Raw genomic sequence first — 20,410 nt, forward strand, 5'->3', positions numbered from 1 at the left:
AACTGATTGGAGGCTCTTAAAATAGCTGATCTTTTCGGCCTGTGGCTCCCACGTCGACCCCCTGCTGAATGAGACCTATTTCTTTCCGTCTGATTCGAACCCACCCCGCTTCAAGCTTCAGCCGGGGCCCCTCGCCTCCTCCTTACGGGATCCAAGTGGGACCCTCCAGTTGTCCTAGCGGAAGGAGCATGGGCCCGGAAGGACCTGGGTTCTAATCCCGGCTCGACAACTTGTCTGCTGGGTGACTTAGGCAATAATAATGACGATGATGGCATTTGTTAAGCGCTTACTAGGTGCAAAGCACCATTCTAAGTGCTGGGGAGGATACAAGGTGATTAAGTCGTCCCACGTGGGGCTCACAGTCTTCATCCCCATTTTACAGACGAGGGAACTGAGGCACAGAGAAGCGACTTGCCCAAAGTCACACAGCTGACAAGTGGCGGAGCTGGGATTTGAACCCATCTGGCTCCCAAACCCGTGCTTTTTCCACTGAGCCACGAAGTCACTTGGCTTCTCTCTGCCCATCGGCTTGACCGAGGGTGGGCACCGCTCCTGGCCCCCCAGGGTCCACATTTTTGGCAAATCCTTCCCTCCACCCAGATTTCCTAGGCGCGGCTCCGGTCTCCCCTCCCGGAGCATCATTCCCGACGAAACCCATGAATCTCGTCTGCTTCCTGTCTTGCAGGTAAACGGCATTGACCTCCGCGGCGCCTCTCACGAGCAGGCCGCGGCAGCGCTCAAGGGGGCGGGACAGACGGTGACGATCATCGCCCAGTACCAACCCGAAGGTAAGTCCCGATCGCGGCCCCGGCGCCTTCGACACCGAGCCTCGATGCTTTCCCTCTCCTGTCGGCGAGCGCTCCGTGATGGAAATCTGATCATTCCAAACTTGAGTACTGGAGATTCATTATGGTTCTGCTTCTAGGAGGAAAAAAAAAGAAAAAGGGAGCCCGACATTACAGGCAATTAGAAATGCCTCTTAGAAAATAGGAATGTAATGAAACAGCGAGCAGCGTCTGTTTCTTTTCATTTCCTCCCGTATGGGTCACACTCGTTTCTTGGAAATAGATGTCGCAGCCAGAAGTAATTAGGAACAAGGAGTCATACTTTGGCGATCAGAGGCGGAGATAATGAACCGTGTACAAAATGGAGCGTAATCTTCCCTCTTCTTGCATCCACTCGACTCCAGATTGCAAGGATAGGAGTTGTAAACGCGCAGGGTAGAAAAACCCTTTCGTGTCGGGGAGTTCTCCCCAAAGCAGGCTGCTTTCCTCACTCAGCACGTTTTGGTCAGGGCTTTGGACGTCCGTGATGCTCGTGGAAACTGGGTACCTTGTACCGTGGACACCCGGCAACCTCGGGACTTTCCGTTTGGCAGGGGTTGACGCCACACGCAGTTAAAGGTGGGATATCAACACTGAGCTCTGGCTCTGTGCAGAATACTAGGCCGAGTGATTGGAAGCGTGCAGTAGAGTTAGAAGGCCCGGTCTATGCCCTGCCAGCAAGGGAGACAGTCACTAAAATGAGTTAAAGGTAGGAGGAAGAGGAAAAAGAGGACGTGTGTGAGTGCTCGGTAAGGCCTACGGTCTGATAGCTCATTCACCCGATGGTTCAGCGTCGTGTCTCCTGTCCTTAGGACAGCCACCAGGCAGAGTCAGGTTGATTTCCCCTCATTTCCTCAATGGCTAGTCGAGGTTGGGGTCACTCAAATAAGACCAGCTCCTGCTTCCCCGGGCCTCACAAATCCCCAGATGACGGCAGGAACTGGGTCGTGTAGAGAAGGGGCTCACCAGCCTCGGGGTCGTGGTTGCCCTTTGGCAAGTATGGACCTGTCTACTCCACCTGGTTCCCAGTGACGCTCAGGGGTCACGTCTCTCTGCCACGCCTGGGAATCCAAGCTGGGCGACCCCGGGGGATGAGGCCCGGAGTCACCGACCCCACTTTGGCCAGGGGAAGAGCTGCAGCAATCAAAATGAATAGTCAAACGTACAGTTGAGGCAGCATGCACCCCCACGGGCCGAGGATGCCTAGAAAGAAAAAGAGCCCGTGCCGGGCAGCTTGGGTGTGCCGTGTCACGGGGGAGGCTGCTTGGGAAGCGCGCGGGGCGGCAGAGTTAGGTTTTGAGGCAATCGCGCTCCTGGAATCCCTTCTGGAAGCCGATTGGAAGGCGTAGATGAGAGGAGGCCGGCGAGAAGAGAGGGGGACAGGAAGATGGGAGAGATAAGTGATGTTGAGGTTTGTCCGCTTTCTCTTTCCCCCAAGCATGCAGTGTCAGCACCGGTTGAGATTTGGGTTCTCTACTGCATTGCAGTAAGGCTGCAGCTGCTCACATCTCCGCAGCCTCCCTCTCCACAGCAGCCGAAAGTCCCTTCCGTAGGGCCTACATCTCCGAAGGCAGCCGTGGGTTGGCCCCCGGGGGTCCTGGTCGGCACTGGCCATCAGGGCCGGGGACTGGCCCAGTAGATGTCCATCACCTGGTCTCCCCATGGAGAGCCGGCTAGAGCCCGGCAAGAAAGCGAGGCTTGGAGTCTCCACCATTCATTCAGTCAGTCATATTTATTGAGCGCTTACTGTGTGCAGAGCACTGGACTAAGCGCTTGGGAAGTACAAGCCGGCAACATCTAGAGACGGTCCCTACCCAACAGCGGGCTCACGGTCTAGAAGGGGGAGACAGACAACCAAACAAAACGTGTAGACAAGGCGATCCGAGTTAGCAGGCAGCCCCAGGGGAGCACCCTCTCTGCACCTGTTTCCTGGAAATGGCCTCGACTTCTAGACTGTGAGCCCACCGTTGGGTAGGGACCGTCTCTATACGTTGCCGACTTGTACTTCCCAGGCGCTTAGTACAGTGCTCTGCACACAGTAAGCGCTCAATCAATGCGATTGAATGAGTGAATGAAAAGTGGCCACAAGAGATTAGAGAGCACCCAGAATGACCAAAAGTAGGTAGAGTAGAAACGTGGCCTAGTGGTTGGAGCCCAGGCTTGGGAGTCAGAGGTCGTGGGTTCTAATCCTGGCTCCAACACTTATCAACTGTGTGACTTTGGGCAAGTCACTTCCCTTCTCTGGGCCTCAGTTACCTCATCTGTCTAATGGGGATTGAGACTGTGAGCCCTACGTGGGACAGGGACTGTGGCCAACCCAATTTGTGTGTATCCACCCCAGCGCTTAGTACAGTGGCTGGCACATACTAAGTGCTTAATAAACGCCATAATTATTATGTATATATAATAATTATTATTATAGTAATATTAGGTCTGGTGAGCTCCTTCACCCGATCCATTCCTTCTCTGATCAGTAACTCTTTCCAGTTCAATTTCAGACCCCCAGACCCCTCATCTGACTTCAACCATTATTATGCAGCAAAAATTTGGAGAGAATAGAGGTTTCTCACAGTTGCTCCATGCTCTCTCAAACGCACGTGTCCCTTCCTTTCTGGGTTCGTTTGAGTTAGCCAAGTGGCTGGGTTCATGTCAGAGAGACGATTGCTTTTGAGATCTAAAAATACTTTTTCCCCCCCTTTTTCAGTTTTTGCTTCTGAATCATCCCATCTCCACTCCTTGCCCACCCTGAAAGAATTGTGAAGTCTCTTCATTGGTGACACGCGGCCTCAAAGGCAGAGAGTTGGTGGAAGCACCCTGGCAGCGAGGAGAGAGGGGTTCAGTCCCCCTCCCCGCCTCAGGCCCCCTTTCTGATTAAGGCAGCTGTGGGGAGACTGAGGCAGAGGAGAGAGCAGACCTGGAGGAGTTTGGGGAGCAGGGATAGGAAGACTGGAAACATAGGATTGGGAGATACAGGGATTACCGATCCTGACATCTTTCCCCATCCTTCCCTGCTTCCTTCAGGCCATTTCCTGCCTCTACTCCCCAGCGCTTAGAACAGTGCTTTGCACATAGTAAGTGCTTAATAAACACCATCATCATTATTATTATTATACTTGGCCCCCATTGCTGTTCTTTCCCCTTGCTTCCCCGCACCGGCTCCAATAATAACGGTAATAATTGTGGTATTCATTCATTCATTCAATCGTATTTATTGAGCGCTTACTGTGTGCAGAGCACTGTACTAAGCGCTTGGGAAGTACAAGTTGGCAACATATAGAGACGGTCCCTACCCAACAGTGGGCTCACAGTCTTCGTTAAGCATTTATTATGTTCCAAGCACTGTATTAAGCGCTGGGGTAGATATTAGATGATCGAGTCCTGGCTCCACCAATGACCTACGTGTGACCTTGGGCAAGTGTTTAGTACATGTTCTCCCTTCTTCTCAGATTGTGAGCCTCATGTGGGACGGAGACAACCTGACTCAGTTGCATCGATACCAGCATTTAGAACAGGGTTTGACCCACAGTAAGGGCTTAACAAATACCATCATTAAATCAGCGGTCTGTGAGCCCACTGTTGGGTAGGGACTGTCTCTATATGTTGCCAATTTGTACTTCCCAAGAGCTTAGTACAGTGCTCTGCACACAGTAAGCGCTCAATAAATACGATTGATGCTGATGATGACTGTTTAAGCGGTTCTTTTTCTGCCTTTTTCTTTTTATGGTATTAGTTAAGCACTTACCAAGTGCCGGGCATTGTAGTATGCACTGGGGTACGTGCGAGATAATCAGATTGGACCCAGTCCATTAGCTTTCTCTGCTACTTCGTGACTCGGGGCGACCTAAGAGACCGTTTTAGGGTCCGGGTCCAGAACCCAGAGCTGCAGCATCTTAAACCCATCCCGAGTGTTTTTGAGTGAGCTGAGCTTGGGCTCCAGATCAGATCTGGCTTCTATCTCCCCAACCCGCCCCAATTCCAGGTTTGAGCAATGTCGTCCCCCTGACCTGTAATCAAATGCAGAGCCTTCTAAATGCCGGAGAGTGTGGCAGGTTTATTAGCCGGCATAGCTGTTTATTCAAGCTAAATTCCTTTGAAATGAGACCGGGTGTTTTTGGAGCGTCAACACAGATCGCTAATGGCCGGACAGTAAATAAAACTGCGATGACAGCGTTCAGCTTTATAACATGGACTGTGATTCACGGAGGCAGTGGGTCAGCAGTAAAATCCTCTGATCGAATGGGGAGGCGGGAAGTGCTTGGGAGAAGGCCGAAGATGGAGAAGGAATGCTCTTTGGATAACAACCAGGAGAAAGCGGATGCTTTTAAAGGCTCAAAACAGATGCCGTGGCAGGAAAATATCAAATGCTTAGCATTTTATGGGTTTTTAATTAGAATTGAAGAGGTTGGTGTCCCATATAGCATTTTTCTAGTCCAGAATATAGAGGGAACGGGAAATAGAGGGTGTACTCCCCCCTTGACAACTATTTATTTGAAGTATTGAAATGGTCCTGATTTTATAACTGTTTCCTGTGTAAAATGGGGATTAAATATTTATTTTCCCTTCCCCTTGATCTGTGAACCAAATGTTGGACAGGAACTGTGTCTGATTTGATTCTAGCGTATCTATCTCAGTGCTTCGTACATAAAATTTAACAGGTGTCACAATTAGTATTATTCTTACTAGAGGCCGTTAGCCCCTCTGGACCGTAAGCTCATTGTGGGTAGGGAATGTATCTACCAACTCTGCTGTATTGTACTCTCCCAAGTTCTTAATATGGTACTCTGCACATAGTAAACGCTCAGTAAATACCATTGATTGATTGATTTGCCCTCTCCACATCATTGCCACTCCCATCAGCTGTATTTATTGAGCGCCTACTGGGTGTGTAGAGCACCATATTGCACATTTGGAATTGCACACTGAAAACAGAAGACTTGTCCTATGCCCTCAAGGAGCTTATGATCTAGAACTGCTGTTTGTCCCAAGGTGAGAGATGGGAACGATTGAACATGTATAATCGAACACAGTGGCTGAAAAAAGGATAATGAAGCACAAAGCAACACGGCCTAGTGGTAAGAGCAGGGGCTTGGGAGTTATAGGATCTGGGTTCTAATCCCAGCTCTGCCAATTGCTTGCCATGTCACCTTGGACAAGTCACTTAACTTTTCGGTGCCTCAGTTCTCCTGTTCTCCCTCCTACTGGACTGAGAGCCTTTTGCAAGACAGGGACTGTGTCCTACCTAATTCACTCCTACTTACCTTCATCATCATCATCATCATCAATCGTATTTATTGAGCGCTTACTATGTGCAGAGCACTGTACTAAGCGCTTGGGAAGTACAAATTGGCAACATATAGAGACAGTCCCTACCCAACAGTGGGCTCACAGTCTAAAAGGGGGAGACAGAGAACAAAACCAAACATACTAACAAAATAAAATAAATAGAATAGATATGTACAAATAAAATAAATAAATAAATAGAGTAATAAATATGTACAAACATATATACATATATACAGGTGTTGTGGGGAAGGGAAGGAGGTAAGATGGGGGGAATGGAGAGGGGGACGAGGGGGAGAGGAAGGAAGGGGCTCAGTCTGGGAAGGCCTCCTGGAGGAGGTGAGCTCTCAGCAGGGCCTTGAAGGCTCTTAGAACAGTGCCTGGCACATAGTAAGCACTTAACATAAACCATAAAAAAAAGGAAATGGAAAAGCAAGAATTCGGCAGCCCTGAGAAAATGTCAACTCCATTCCGCTCAACTTTCCAGGAGTTTTGGAGGACCACCTCCCCCTCTCCACAGGCAGACGCTTTTCTCCTTTTACCATATGGAATTAGAGGCCATTAAGAAATGGAAATGAGTGTTGCCGTCTTTTGAATTTGATAGATCATTAGTCAACCTGGCAGGGACCTTCCAAAATCTAGGCTAACAAGCAGAAGGCAGCTGCCACGTACCCGTCTCAGATTTGGAAAAATAGAGATGTTCTTTTTGTTTTCCTCCCTCTGCTTGTAGTCCGGCTATTGTTCATTTTAAATGATTGTCCTGTTTTCGTCACCCCTCTGGAGCTGTCCTTCCTTTTTGTCAGTAGGAGCATAAACAGGAGAGAGAGAGAGAGGGCACGGGATTGCCGAGAAGATGGCTTTGTCCGGGGCTTCCTTTCTCTTGGAAGGGGTGGGTAGCAGCTCCCAACGGGCAAGTCTTGGAACCATAAAACAAGAAACCTTGAGACGCCGTCTTGGTCCCCGCCCACCTCTCCCATCTCCTTTGGGATGTTGAGCCATCCCAGGAAGGCCAGAGTCAATGTTTATTTTCCCAGACCTTGCAAGACAGACAGCCCTGCTGCCTGGTTCGTTCTTCGAGAGAAGCAGCGTGGCCTGGCGAAAAGAGTGCGAACCTGGGGGTCCGAGAGATCTTGCTTTCTAACCCATCTCTGTCACTTGTCTCTCTGGGATCTGAGCAAATCACTTCACTTCTCCGGGCCTCAATTTCCTCATCTGTAAAATAGAGGTTTTACACCTGTTCACCCACCTCCTTAACCAATCAAACGGTGGTGCTTAGAGGATTCCCAAGCCACGGTGTTCAAAAGGAGTTGAGGGGTGTGTTTGTGGGCCTCCCTTCAAGGCCCTGCTGAGAGCTCACCTCCTCCAGGAGGCCTTCCCAGACTGAGCCCCTTCCTTCCTCTCCCCCTCGTCTCCCTCTCCATCCCCCCATCTTACCTCCCTCCCTTTCCCACAGCACCTGTATATATGTATATATATTTGTACATATTTATTACTCTATTTATTTATTTATTTATTTATTTTACTTGTACATATCCTATTTATTTTATTTTGTTAGTATGTTTGGTTTTGTTCTCTGTCTCCCCCTTTTAGACTGTGAGCCCACTGTTGGGTAGGGACTGTCTCTATATGTTGCCAATTTGTACTTCCCAAGCGCTTAGTACAGTGCTCTGCACACAGTAAGCGCTCAATAAATACGATTGATTGATTGATTGGTACTTACTGAGCATTTTCTACAGCAGAACACCGTACTAAGGTCTTGGGAAAGTTCAGTGCTTATACTGTGAGGCCCCTGTGGGACAGGGACTGTCTTGTATCTCCCCTAGCGCTTAGAACAGTGCTTGGCACTAAGTGCTTAAAAAGTACTATAATTAATGAATTAATCAGCTCTGAAATAGCCCCCGCTCTGGCCTGGACCGGTCAAAGGATCTGTCATGTCCCTGAAAACCATCACAGATCAATGTCAACCCTAACTGCACACCCAAGGGGGGGTCCCAGGGATGGGAGAGGACACCCCAAGTTTGGTGCCGTGAACTTTAGTGGACAGCTTATCCTGAGGTCAGCTAAAGAGTGGGCAGTTGTCTCTTGATGTAGAGGGCATTAGATCAAGATGACACGCTGGCTCCCTCCAGCAACAGGATGCTGGGAGGAACCACGTGACTGATGGTTGCCCTCCAAGACATCCGTTGTCATGGTTTCGGAGGGACCATCTGCATCCCTCCTTATTTCTGTTACAGACCCATTTTAGACCCTGGAACACTGACTTGTTCCCCAATCCCCCTCCCCCAAATTGAATTGACCCTGATGCATCGCACTGTGCCTCCGAGCAGCCTGTCACCACTGTCAGAGGCTGAACACCGAGCTGGACAGGCCGTTGGTTAGAAGAGGCATCGCTGGTCATCTTTGGGTTATATATTCACAGAAACCATTCAGTCAAGTCCTCCTCAGAGTCTGAGGTGACCTGCACTATTCAATGACAACTCACAGTTTCACATTCTGAACACACGTTTGCAGGGGAGCTCCCCTGCAAAGTGATCCAGAGCAGACATTTACTCCCTCACTTTACTGGATAATAATAATAATAATAATAATAGTAACTGTTAAGTGCGTAGAGAAGCAGCGTGGCTCAGTAGAAAGCACCCAGGCTTGGGAGTCTTCCTCCAAGAGGCCCTCCCAGACTGAGCCCCCTCCTTCCTCTTCCCCTCCTCATTTCCCCCCCACCCTACCTCCTTCCCCTCCCCACAGCACCTGTATATATGCTTGTACAGATTTATTACTCTATTTTACTTGTACATATTTACTATTCTATTCATTTTATTTTGTTAATATGTTTTGTTTCGTTGTCTGTCTCCCCCTTCTAGACTGTGAGCCCGCTGTTGGGTAGGGACCGTCTCTAGATGTTGCCAACTTGGACTTCCCAAGCGCTTAGTACAGTGCTCTGCACACAGTAAGCGCTCAATAAATATGATTGAATGAATGAATGAATGAGTCAGAGGTCATGGGTTCTAATCCCAGCTCCGCCACTTGTCTGCTGTGTGACCTTGGGCAAGTCACTTCACTTCTCTGTGCCTCAGTCACCTCATCTGTAAAGTGGGGATGAAGCCTGTGAGCCCACATGAGACAAACTGTTCACCTTGTATCCCCCCCAGCGCTTAGAACAGTGTTTTGCACATAGTAAGCGCTTAAATATGAACATTATTATTTATTTTTATTACTAGGTGCCAAGCACTGTATTAAATGCTGGAGAAGATGTAAGAGAATCAGGGCGGACTCAGCCCCGGTCCCTAATGGGGCTCACAGTTTAAGAGGAAGAACAGGTATTGAATCCCCATTTGATAGATGAGGAAACAGAGAGAAGTGAAGTGGTTTGACCAAGGTCCCGCGACAGGCAGGTGGGAAACTGGGATTAGAACCCAGGATCCGATTCCCAGCCCTGGCTCTTTCCCCTGGGCTATGCTGCTTCTCTAAAATCCTGACTAATATCTCAAATGGGCATCCACCCCTCGGGAGGCTAAAACAGGGTGGGAGAGCCCTGAATGACCATGAGCATTTGAGTCTCTCAGCCAGCCGTTGTCTTGTTAATCCAAGTCAGGCGCTCTGCCTTAAACAGAGATGCTCCTAAATTGTTTCCTAATGAAAAGTGGGGAGGGGAGGGGCGGGCGTAAGCCATCAAAGCCAAGCACAAAGGAAAGTGGTCCCCGCTGTCTTCCGCACCCACCCACCCCAATATCCAGACAGCCACCCTGCTGAGCCTACCACATTGTAATTACAACACTAAAAAACATTTATATCCTGGAGCAAGTGAGCCCAGATCCCAAAGGCAAGACTAAACCTCACTTTATGTTACTGAAAATGATTTCCCCCTCTCCATCCCCCCCCATCTTACCTCCTTCTCTTCCCCACAGCACCTGTACATATGTATATATGTTTGTACATATTTATTACTCTATTTATTTTACTTGTACATATCTATTCTATCTATTTTATTTTGTTAGTAACTTTGGTTTTGTTCTCTGTCTCCCCCTTTTAGACTGTGAGCCCACTGTTGGGTAGGGACTGTCTCTAGATGTTGCCAACTTGGACTTCCCAAGTGCTTAGTACAGTGCTCTGCACCCAGTAAGCGCTCAATAAATACGATTGATTGATTGATTGATTGATTTCCCTGGCATTGGAGTGAATTGAAAGGATTCTTCTTTTTTCTTCTTTATGTTATTTGTACTGTGGGCCAGGCATTATACTAAGCACTGGGGTAGCTACAAGCTAATCGGGTTTTACACGGGTCCATGTTCCACATGGGATTTATAGTCTCAATCCCCATTTTAAGGATGAGGTAACTGAGGTGCAGAGCAGTGAAGTGACTTGCCCAAGGTCACACAGCAGACAAGAAGCCAGAATTAGAACCCAGGTTCTTCTGACTTCTGGGCCTGTGCTCAATCCACAAGGGCATGCTGATTCTGCACAGGGCTCTGGGCTTCTTGGCATGGCTAGGAAATAGAGCAGGAAAGGGACCATGAGTGAACATGAACCAAGGCTCAGTCCCCAGTGCGGCTTAGTTGATGGTCAAAGAGGGGCTGGATTGATTCTTCATCTGAATTTTATTTTGAATAAACCGGGTCAGTACCAGTCAGTGGTATTTATTGAGCGCTTACTGCTTGCAGAGCACTGTGTTAAGCTCAGAGACACATTCCCTGCCCAGAATGAGTTTACAATCTAGAGGGGATTAGATTAATCCAAATCCCCAGGCGTGAGGACCCGCAAAAGAAATTACGGTGGCTATCTGGGGGCCTCATGTGATTTGGTCCAGTTATTCGAGGATTGCTGGATTAGGGATAGTCTCTGAGGTAACCTTAAGACTGGGAAATGGATTGGGAAACAGGTATTCAGGCATTTGGCTTTCTTCTAAAGGAGTCCTCCGGGTTCACTGCTTTTTATGAGTGTCTAAGGCTCTTCTTCATCAGAGCAGGCTGAGGATGTTTAAACAAAGAGAAAAGAACAGGAAGGTTTGAACAGCCGGGGCAAGCAAGTCATGGGTGGCCACCTCTTTCTTCATCTCGATGATCCGAGGAATTCGCTTCCCGCTGTCAGATTTTCACCCCCCCAGAAGAAGGCCAGGCACTAGCATGGAGTGGAGTCCCCTGGGGAGACACTGATTTGTATGCATTACAATGGAGGTAAATACCATGTTCTCCCACCCCAACAGAGCAAATGAACTGAACAGAAGCGTTGAAAAGCTCAGTTCCTAAGTGTCTCAGAGAGGCAGTCAACAGAAATGAAGATCTAAGGACTGTGAGGAAGGTTTTTGGGAAGCCGACTGTGGAAATGTTTTGGTTTTTTTTAACCCAGTGCACCCTCTGCCTCCCAAGCCGGGGGGATTACCACAGGTGGGTTTTTTTGTGCTATTTATTAAGCGCTTTCTATGAGCCAGGCACTGCACGAAGCGCTGGGGTAGATACAAGATTATCAGGTTGGACACCATCCGTATCTCACATGGGACTCACGATCATACTCCCATTTTGCAAATGAGGTAACTGAGGACCAGAGAAATGAAGTGACTTGCCTAAGGTCCCCCAGCAAGCGACAGAGCCGGGATTAAAACCCAGGTTCTCCGACTTCTGGGCCTGTGTTCTTCCCACTAGGTCATGCTGCTTCCCGAGAGGTTTCAAAAGGGTCATAAAAACAGACCGGATTCATTTTCCATGGGAGAGCTTCTCCCCAGCTCCCAGTTTTGGTGGTGCAGCCAGATTAGACAGCGATGGAAGAGAAATCAAAAAAGGGTTTTAATCACAGCTCTGCCACTCATTTGCTGCGTGACTTTGGGCAAGTCACTTAGCTTCTCTGTGCCTCAGTTACCTCATCTGTAAAATGGAGATTAAGGTTGTGAGCTCCATGTGGTTCAGCCTGTATCTACCCCAGTGCTTAGTACAGTGCCTGGTGCACAGGAAGCACCTAACAAATATCATAAAAAAAGGGCGTGGGGGTTTTAGGGAGTAAAATAGGAGCCAGCTTTGCTTTTGACCTGTTGAACCAAAGCAATTTGAGACTGTCTCCTTGGGTGACACAGAAGCCCGAATGGACAGAAGGAAAGCTGGATGGAAAGCTATATTTTACGCGGGATGGGAACATTACATCGTAGGAGAGGATAGGTTCTTCATCCTTAATTAATGGCCCTAACCTAGTTAGCCTTTTCATTTGGAGGAAAATTAGATCAAGTTGTTAATGTGGCAAGGCAATAAAGATTCTGACATTCAGCAGAGGCAAAGTGCGGAAAAATTATACCAAGCTATAAAGGGAGGGGTGTAAGGCCTGAATTCGAAAGAGGAAAAGTCGAGGAGGAGGAAGAATTTTTTTTTGCAGAGGAATGCAAGTTTCCTCCCTTGTGCAGGTTTTCTCCCACATGAATCATTTGGAGATTAAAACAAGAATTAGAAAGGAGATTGATCAAAAGTCTTCCAGAGGATAATAATTAATATTTGTATTTGTTAAGCACTTATTATGTGCCAAACACTGGGATAGATTTGAGATAATCAGATCCCACATGGGGCTCACAGTCTAAGTAGCGGGGAGAAATCCCCGTTATTTCCAGTGAGGAAAATGAGGCACAGAGAAGTGAAGTGACTTGCCCGAGGTCACACAGCAGGTACGTGGCAGAGTCAGGATTAGAATCTAGGCCCTCTGATTCCTAGGCCCGTGCTGCTTTTCTGATCAGGGCATGAGGTATAGAAACCCCTTATGGAATCAAAATGAGAGAAGGAAGAAAACCCAAGAGAAAATCAAAAGCAAAGAGGGCATAAGAGTTGAGAGAAACAAAAATGGTCCTTTCAAATTCAGTTCTACTGTGGACTCTCTCAAGTTACTCAAGCAGAGAATACATCCTTTATCTCTCATACTTTCCCAAGTGCTTAGCACAGCATTTTGCAAGGAGTAGATGCTCAGTCAAAAGTCTTATTAGATTGACTCCAAAGGTCCCCAAAGAGGCAAGTGGCATTTTGTCTTGAAAAAAGAGTGGGAACTCACTCCAAAGATTTAATATGTATTTGGCTCTGGTATTTATAATTGAAAGTGAAGGAATAGAGATAGTCTATCACTTTCTGGAGGAGAAAAAGAAGAAAACCTGAAAGAAAGTAGAAGTCATAGTAGTGATGGCGGTAGTTAGTAGACACAATTCCTGCCTTCAAGTTGCTTACAGTCTACTGTGGGCAGAGCGCTGGACTGAGTGTTTGGGAGAATACAACAGAGTTAATGGACATGATCCCTGCCCTCGGGAGTTTACAGTTTAGCAGGGGAAAGGCACTTTTCTGTGCCTTTGTTACCTCACCTGTAAAAAATGGGGATTAAGATCGCGATCCCCATGTGGGACATGAACTGTTTCCAACCTGATTAGCTTGTATCTAACTCATTGCTTTGTACAGTGCTTGGCACACAGTAAGCACTTAACAAGTACCAGAAGAGAGAGCAAAAGAGACAGACAGACCCACTGGACTGACATAGGAGGTGGAGAAGGGTGGAACCTCCTTGAGGTGTCAGGAAATACCAAGGCCGGCTACAGGCGGACCTTTAGGGAGGAAGAAGATCGATGGAGGGTTCTTACTGAAGCATTTCTTGAAAAACAAGAGCTCACCTTGCATTCGTTTTTTAAAAAAAAAGTCAAGAAGGACAAATTTAGGAGTAAAAAAAGATTCCTTTTTTCTTTTCTCCCTCCACTGTCAACTCCCACATTGATGATGTCAGCTGCAGTGGATGGGATTGAGTGAAACCTCTGTAGGCTTTGCTTTGTTTCCCACACAAGGCAAACTCGTAGACGTGTGAGTGACAAGCTCCAGGGCCCGCGTTTCACCGGCAGCACGTTTTGGGGAGACGATGGATGAGAAAAGGCAGCAGACTGATCTCCCTTTAAGGCCAGGGATTGAGGACCCAGTGTCATGTGTCAGTAATGTATCTGAGGTGGGAACGATGAGGATCTGGACAGGGTTGCATTTAAGAATCAGAATATGCCACTGGGGCGGGAGGAAAGTATTATGAGAAGCTTCCTTGCCTTGCTGGTAATTAGCAAGTCGCGCATGTGTGTTTTGTTTAATTATGGCATCGATCGACCACTTTTTATGCACTGAGCATCAGGGTGGACATCAGGTAAGCAGATCGGACACAGTCACTTCCCAGAAGGGCTCACCGGCCAAGAAGGCAGGAGGGCAGGGATCTTATCCCCATTTTACAGATGAGGAGACCGAAGCCCAGAGAGGGTAAGTGCTTTGTCCCTGGTCACCCAGTGGGCCAGGGGCAGAGCCAGAATTAGAACCCGGCTCTCCTGACTCCCAGCCCCTGCTCTCCCCACTAGGCCATGCTGCTTTCCATCACTGGCACGATGCCGCGGTCACTAGGGTTTTGTGTGAAACCTCCTCGCTCTGGGCCCCGCCCCTGCTCGGCATGGGACCAGCTTGGATTTACGTTTGGTGTGAGGCAAGTCTCTTCCCCTCGGTGGGAGAGACTCCAGCAGTGAGTCACGGCCTTCCAGCCTCAAACCCGCTGACTGTGGACAAGCCCAGGCAGCTGGGACTGTCAAGTTCTCCGAAGCAGTGGCCGCCAGAGCATCCCTCCTCCCGTCGTCGGCTCGGAGACCTTCCTCCAGATGAAACGGTCAATCGGTCAATCTTATTGATCGGGCCCTTACGATGTGCAGAGCGTTGTTATGAGCACTTGAGATGAAGCTTCTCCCCAGGCACCCCTGGAATTTGTCGACAATCTCATGGGGGATGGGATTTTCCAAACACACTGGATTGCTCTTCAGTTCCTGGGATGGGGTCCAGTCAGGGTGGGATTGGCCAAGTAGAATACGTGCCTAAGTAATGTTGGGGAAGTTGGTAATGTGACTGCAGAGAGACACGGAGACAGATGGAGAGAGAGAGAGAGAGAGAGGAAGGGAGAAAGGTGGAGAGAGAGAGGGAGGATGAGAGGGAGAGCGAGAAAGAGAGAGTGTCCGTGGGTGAGTCAGACAGTCTTTGCCCAGTTCCAGATGGGGAGAACCTTTCCTGCTGACTAAGGCCTGGAATTCCACAAAGCCCAAATCCTTTTACTCCAAGCCCTGGCCCCATTCGCACCCCTAGCAGAGCAGCCCCTGCCAGATCTCACATCCGACCTCAATTGTTTTTTGTATTCATTGAAAAATCACCAGGTTTTTTCCTCTCTTTTTCCTTTCCTTTTTAGCATGCCTCACTCTCGTCTCTCCTACCTCCAATCTCTTGCTCTCGCCCTTTCCCCCCACCCACGATCCCCTCCCGGGGCAAATCTGCCAGACCATAGCTTTCCCCATCTTCAGACCCTCATGAAACCCAAACTCCTCCACACACAGCCCCCAACCCATTTCCACCCCTCCAGGTCTTGTTAGCCCAGCTGGGTTTTATTTAACCACCCTGAGCATGCAGGGTTCCACGATGCCAGCCGTCTTCCCCACAGCGCTTGGCACCTCCCCAATCCATTCCTCTGCAAAGAACGGAAAAGGGCCAGAGGGGAGGGAGGGTGAAAAACTAAGAAACAGCTGAAGCCACAAGGGTGAAATCCATAGGTGGCCAAGGGAACCCAGAGAGGAACCTCTGGCCCTTTCCTGTCACCCTGGGCGACTTTAGTTGAGATCTCAGGTGGGCACCAGCGAGATGAAGCCGGCGTCCTGGGAACATCACACTGTGAGCAGTTCTATCACTGGACCGGACCCAGGATCGATCAGTTAATCAGTGGTATCTATTGAGTGCTTTATTGGGTTCAGAGCGCTGTACTATACAGAGCTCCCTCTCTAGACTGCAGCCTCATTTTGGACAGGGAATGTGACTGTTTATTGCTATATTATATATAATATTAAATAAGTGCCTATGTATATTATATATCAATGCATTTTATATATTAATATAATATGTTGCTATATTAGAGAGAGAGAGAAGTAGCACGGCTTAGTGACAAGAGCCCAGGCTTGGGAGTCAAAGGACATGGCCTTCATCATCATCATCATCATCAATCGTATTTATTGAGCACTTACTGTGTGCAGAGCACTGTACTAAGCGCTTGGGAAGTACAAGTTGGCAACATATAGAGACAGTCCCTACCCAACAGTGGGCTCACAGCCGCTTGTCTGCTGTGTGACCTTGGGCAAGCCACTTAACTGCTCTGTGCCTCAGTTACCTCATCTGTAAACTGGGGATTAAGACTGTCAACCCCACGTGGGACAACCTGATTACCTTGTATCTACCCCCGCGCTTAGAACAGTGCTTGGCACATAGTAAGCACTTAACAAATGACACAATTTCTAGACTGTGAGCCCACTGTTGGGTAGGGCCTGTCTCTATATGTTGCCAACTTGTACTTCCCAAGTGCTTAGTACAGTGCTCTGCACACAGTAAGCGCTCAATAAATACGATTGATTGATTGATTATCATATTAGTACTCTGCTCACAGTGAGAACTCAGTAAATACGACTGACTGACTGAACGGCTACTAAGCGTTTGGGAGAGCACAATGCAACAGAGTTGGTAGACACGTTCCCTGCCCACAAGGAGCTCACCCAGGGCTCCTTCTCCAATGGTGATGCCCGGGATGCTTGGAGGAATAGCGTGGCTGGTTGCCCTTCTCCCAGTTAGGGACAGATCCATCCACCATCCCTGACTTTTTCTCCTCTCCAGGGACAAAGCGATGTCTAAAAGACTAGCGTCTCTATCCCAGAGCCAAAGGATGTTGATGTTGTTTCCCGGGAACAAGAGAAAGGAACCTCAGTTTGCCCTGGGGGAGTGGGGAGAAAAGGCGGAGGAAAGATGGTGGAAGTACATCCATTCAGAGTTGAGGAGCACAGAACAGCGTCCTTTGTGATTCACGCCGCTGGAACGGTAACTGAGTCAGCACGGTTCAGAGTTTCTCATTTCACAGGCTTTTGGTCAGGGCACATAATATGAGAATCCCAAATGGCTTCAACTTTCGGTCTAGAGGGGAGGGGCAGATCCATGAGGCGAGGAAATGAACGTCATCAATCGAGCCGCATTTCGAAAACTGGAATCCAATGGCCGTGAAAGTTCAGTGGCCAGCAAAAATGTCATCTCTTTCTGTCTCGTTATAGAATTGATTTTCTTTTTCTCCGATCAACTTTGTCCCGGAGGATTGGTGCGCAAACAGGGAAAATATAGTTTAAGGTAATCGCTTGAGTCGTTTAGCCGATAGCAGAGCGATAGCACTTATGAAGCGCTGTGCTGAGCGCCAAGAGAATCGATGGACGAGGAGTCAGACTTGGCCATGGCGCCCAGCGGACTCACAATCGGCAGATCCATCGGCTGGCTGGCCCTCCAGTAGAAGTGACAGGTTTCCCAAGAAACCCATGGCCATCATTTTGGCTTTTCTCTCTTTATGAGCGATAGAAGCCATCCTGGCTCTGCCAGTTGTCAGCTGTGTGATCTTGGGCAAGTCACTTCACTTCTCTGTGCCTCAGTTCCCTCATCTGTAAAATGGGAATTAAGACTGTGAGCCCCATGTGGGACAGTCTGATCACCTTGTATCCCCCCAGCGCTTAGAACGGCGCTTTGCACATAGTAAGCGCTTAACAAATGCCATCATTATTATTATTATTATCTCCTATGTCACCTCCTCTGCAGGGAATGGCTGAGAGGACTGGATCATGGGCGGGGCGAGAGCAGGAACTGGAACAGTGGGAAGAGGGAAAGGGAGGAGAGCCAGAAGCCTGGGAAGGAGCAGTGAAGCGGCCCCGGGGATTGTGTCCGGCTGCAGAGGGACAAGGGAAAGGGACCGGGGCAGAAAGAGGGATGGAGTCACTAAGGCCCAGACTGGGGAATGGGTCTAATTCATTCATTCATTCATTCATTCGTATGTATTGAGCGCTTATGTGTGCAGAGCGCTCTACTAAGCACTTGGGAGAGTACAATATAACAATAAACAGACACCTTCCCTGCCCACAACGAGCTTACAGTCTTGAGTCCACAATCTGATGCTCAGAAGGGAGGTGTGGGCCCATGTAGGATATGGACTGACTGACCTGATTTGCTGGTACTTACTCCAGCGCTTAGTACAGTGCCGTAAGGGCTTAACAAATACCTTAAAAAAAAAAAAGAAGCAGAGAGGGGACCACCAGGTGAATTTGGGTACTCACCACAGTCCCGGGTATGGCTGTCGTTGGCCACATGGCCTGCGCGGTCCCGATGGCTAGATACGATTCTGTCCTTCATCATCATCATCAATCGTATTTATTGAGCGCTTACTATGTGCAGAGCACTGTACTAAGCGCTTGGGAAGTACAAATTGGCAACATATAGAGACAGCCCCTACCCAACAGTGGGCTCACGGTCTAAAAGGGGGAGACAGAGAACAAAACCAAACATACCCCTGACGAAATAGCTGTCTTGGCTCCACAAACTCTCGGGGTTGTGTATATAATCTGAAATCGCACCGCCCACACGTTGTCCCGAATCCTCCCAGGTGCTGATGCTGCGGAGACGAAATTAGCAGGAGCAGGTGGAAATCGGCATTAGGATTCAAACCGGGAGCGTCGTGGTTTCTGGACCCACGGAGCAGAACGGGCCTGGTTCGTTCTTCTGACGGAGCCGGCCTGCTTGTTTTCCTCCACGGGAAGAGGAGGCACTTTCACTGTCTGACCCAGCTAATATATTTAGAGAGGAATGACGGTCATTGCGATCAGCGAGGCAAACCCAAAGAGGCCGGTTTTGACAGAAGCAGCGTGGCTCAGTGGAAAGAGCACGGGCTTGGGGATCAGAGGTCACTGTGAGCCCACTGTTGAGTATATGTTGCCAACTTGTACTTCCCAAGCGCTAAGTACAGTGCTCTGCACACAATAAGTGCTCAATAAATACAATTGAATGAACGAATGAATGGGTTCTAATCCCGGCTCCGCCACTTGTCAGCTGTGTGACTTTGGGCAAGTCACTTCACTACTCTATGCCTCAGTTTCCTCATCTGTATAATGGGGATGAAGACTGTGAGCCCCACGTGGGACAATCTTGATTACCTTGTATCCTCCTCAATGCCTAGAACAGTGCTTGGCACATAGTAAGCGCTTAATAAATCCCAACATTATTATTAGTAATAGTAATAATTGTTTGTACATATTTATTACTCTATTTATTTTACTTGTACATATCTATTCTATTTATTTTAGTTTGTTAGCATGTTTGGTTTTGTTCTCTGTCTCCCTCTTCTAGACCGGGAGCCTACTGTTGGGTAGGGACTGTCTCTATATGTTGCCAATTTGTACTTCCCAAGCGCTTAGTACAGTGCTCTGCACACAGTAAGCGCTCAATAAATACGATTGATGATGATGATGATAGTAGTATTATGGGTTTGTTCAGTAGTAGACTGTGAGCCCACTGTTGGGTAGGGACCGTCTCTATATGTTGCCAACTTGTACTTCCCAAGCGCTCGGCACGCAGTAAGCGCTCAATAAATATGATTGATTGATTGATTGATTGGTATTTACTGAGCATTTTCTAGGTGTAGAGGACTGAGCACAGTACAACTGAATTAGCAGAAATGTTCCCCGGCCAACAGCGAACTTACCATCTAGTCATCGGTTGATTAAACTCACTGCACTGGTGTCGTATATTTTCTAGGAGCGATTCACAGCCAGGAAGACCTCTCTCATTTTGCTTCTTATCAATTGGTTGATCTGTTCATGTTTGTTATGAGGATAGACTCTCATGCCTTTTCAGCTATTGTGTACGATAATAATAATAACTGTGGTAATCGTTAAACGCTTACTCTGTGCCTAGCTCCGTACTAAGCTTGGTTAGACACAGTCCCAGTTCTTCAAGGGGCTCACAATCTAATTCAGAAGGGAGAAGTGGTATTGAATCCCCACTTTAAAAATGAGGAAACTGAGGCCCAGGGAAGTGCAGTGAGTTGTCCAAGGTCTCACGCTGCGGGCAAATGGCAGAGCTGGGGCTAGAACGCAGGTTGTCCGATTCCCGGTTTGATGTTCTTTCCACTAGGCCACGTTGCTTCTCACTTATTCATATTCATCCATTTCTCTTTGCTCGCCTTCCCCTGAGGACTGCCGTCTCCTCAAAAAGGGATTTGGACTTGTCCCCACAGGAAAAGATCAAGGGGGTGATCCCTGCCTGCAGTGTTTTTATTATTACCAACAATAATAATAATTGCGGTATCCGTTAAGCATTTACTATGTGCCGTACTAAGCGTTGGAGTGGATACAAGCAAACTTGGGGCTCACAGTCTCAATCAGTCAATCAATCAATCAATCAATCATATTTATTGAGCGCTTACTGTGTGCAGAGCACTGTACTAGGCGCTTGGGAAGT

General features: G+C 48.3%; 1 protein-coding gene across 7 annotated transcripts in view; it reads left to right on the plus strand.

The window, feature by feature from the left end:
- DLG2 (discs large MAGUK scaffold protein 2) overlaps positions 1–20,410 on the plus strand; it is a 793,095-nt gene that overhangs the window by 603,968 nt on the left and 168,717 nt on the right. For all 7 annotated transcript variants that reach the window (XM_038761625.1, XM_038761626.1, XM_038761629.1 and 4 more), the window contains one exon: positions 686–788. In XM_038761625.1, coding sequence (XP_038617553.1) covers positions 686–788 — 103 coding nt within the window. The remainder of the gene's footprint in view (positions 1–685; positions 789–20,410) is intronic.

This window comes from Tachyglossus aculeatus, chromosome 20 (genome assembly GCF_015852505.1).
Source record: "Tachyglossus aculeatus isolate mTacAcu1 chromosome 20, mTacAcu1.pri, whole genome shotgun sequence".
NCBI lineage: Eukaryota > Metazoa > Chordata > Mammalia > Monotremata > Tachyglossidae > Tachyglossus > Tachyglossus aculeatus.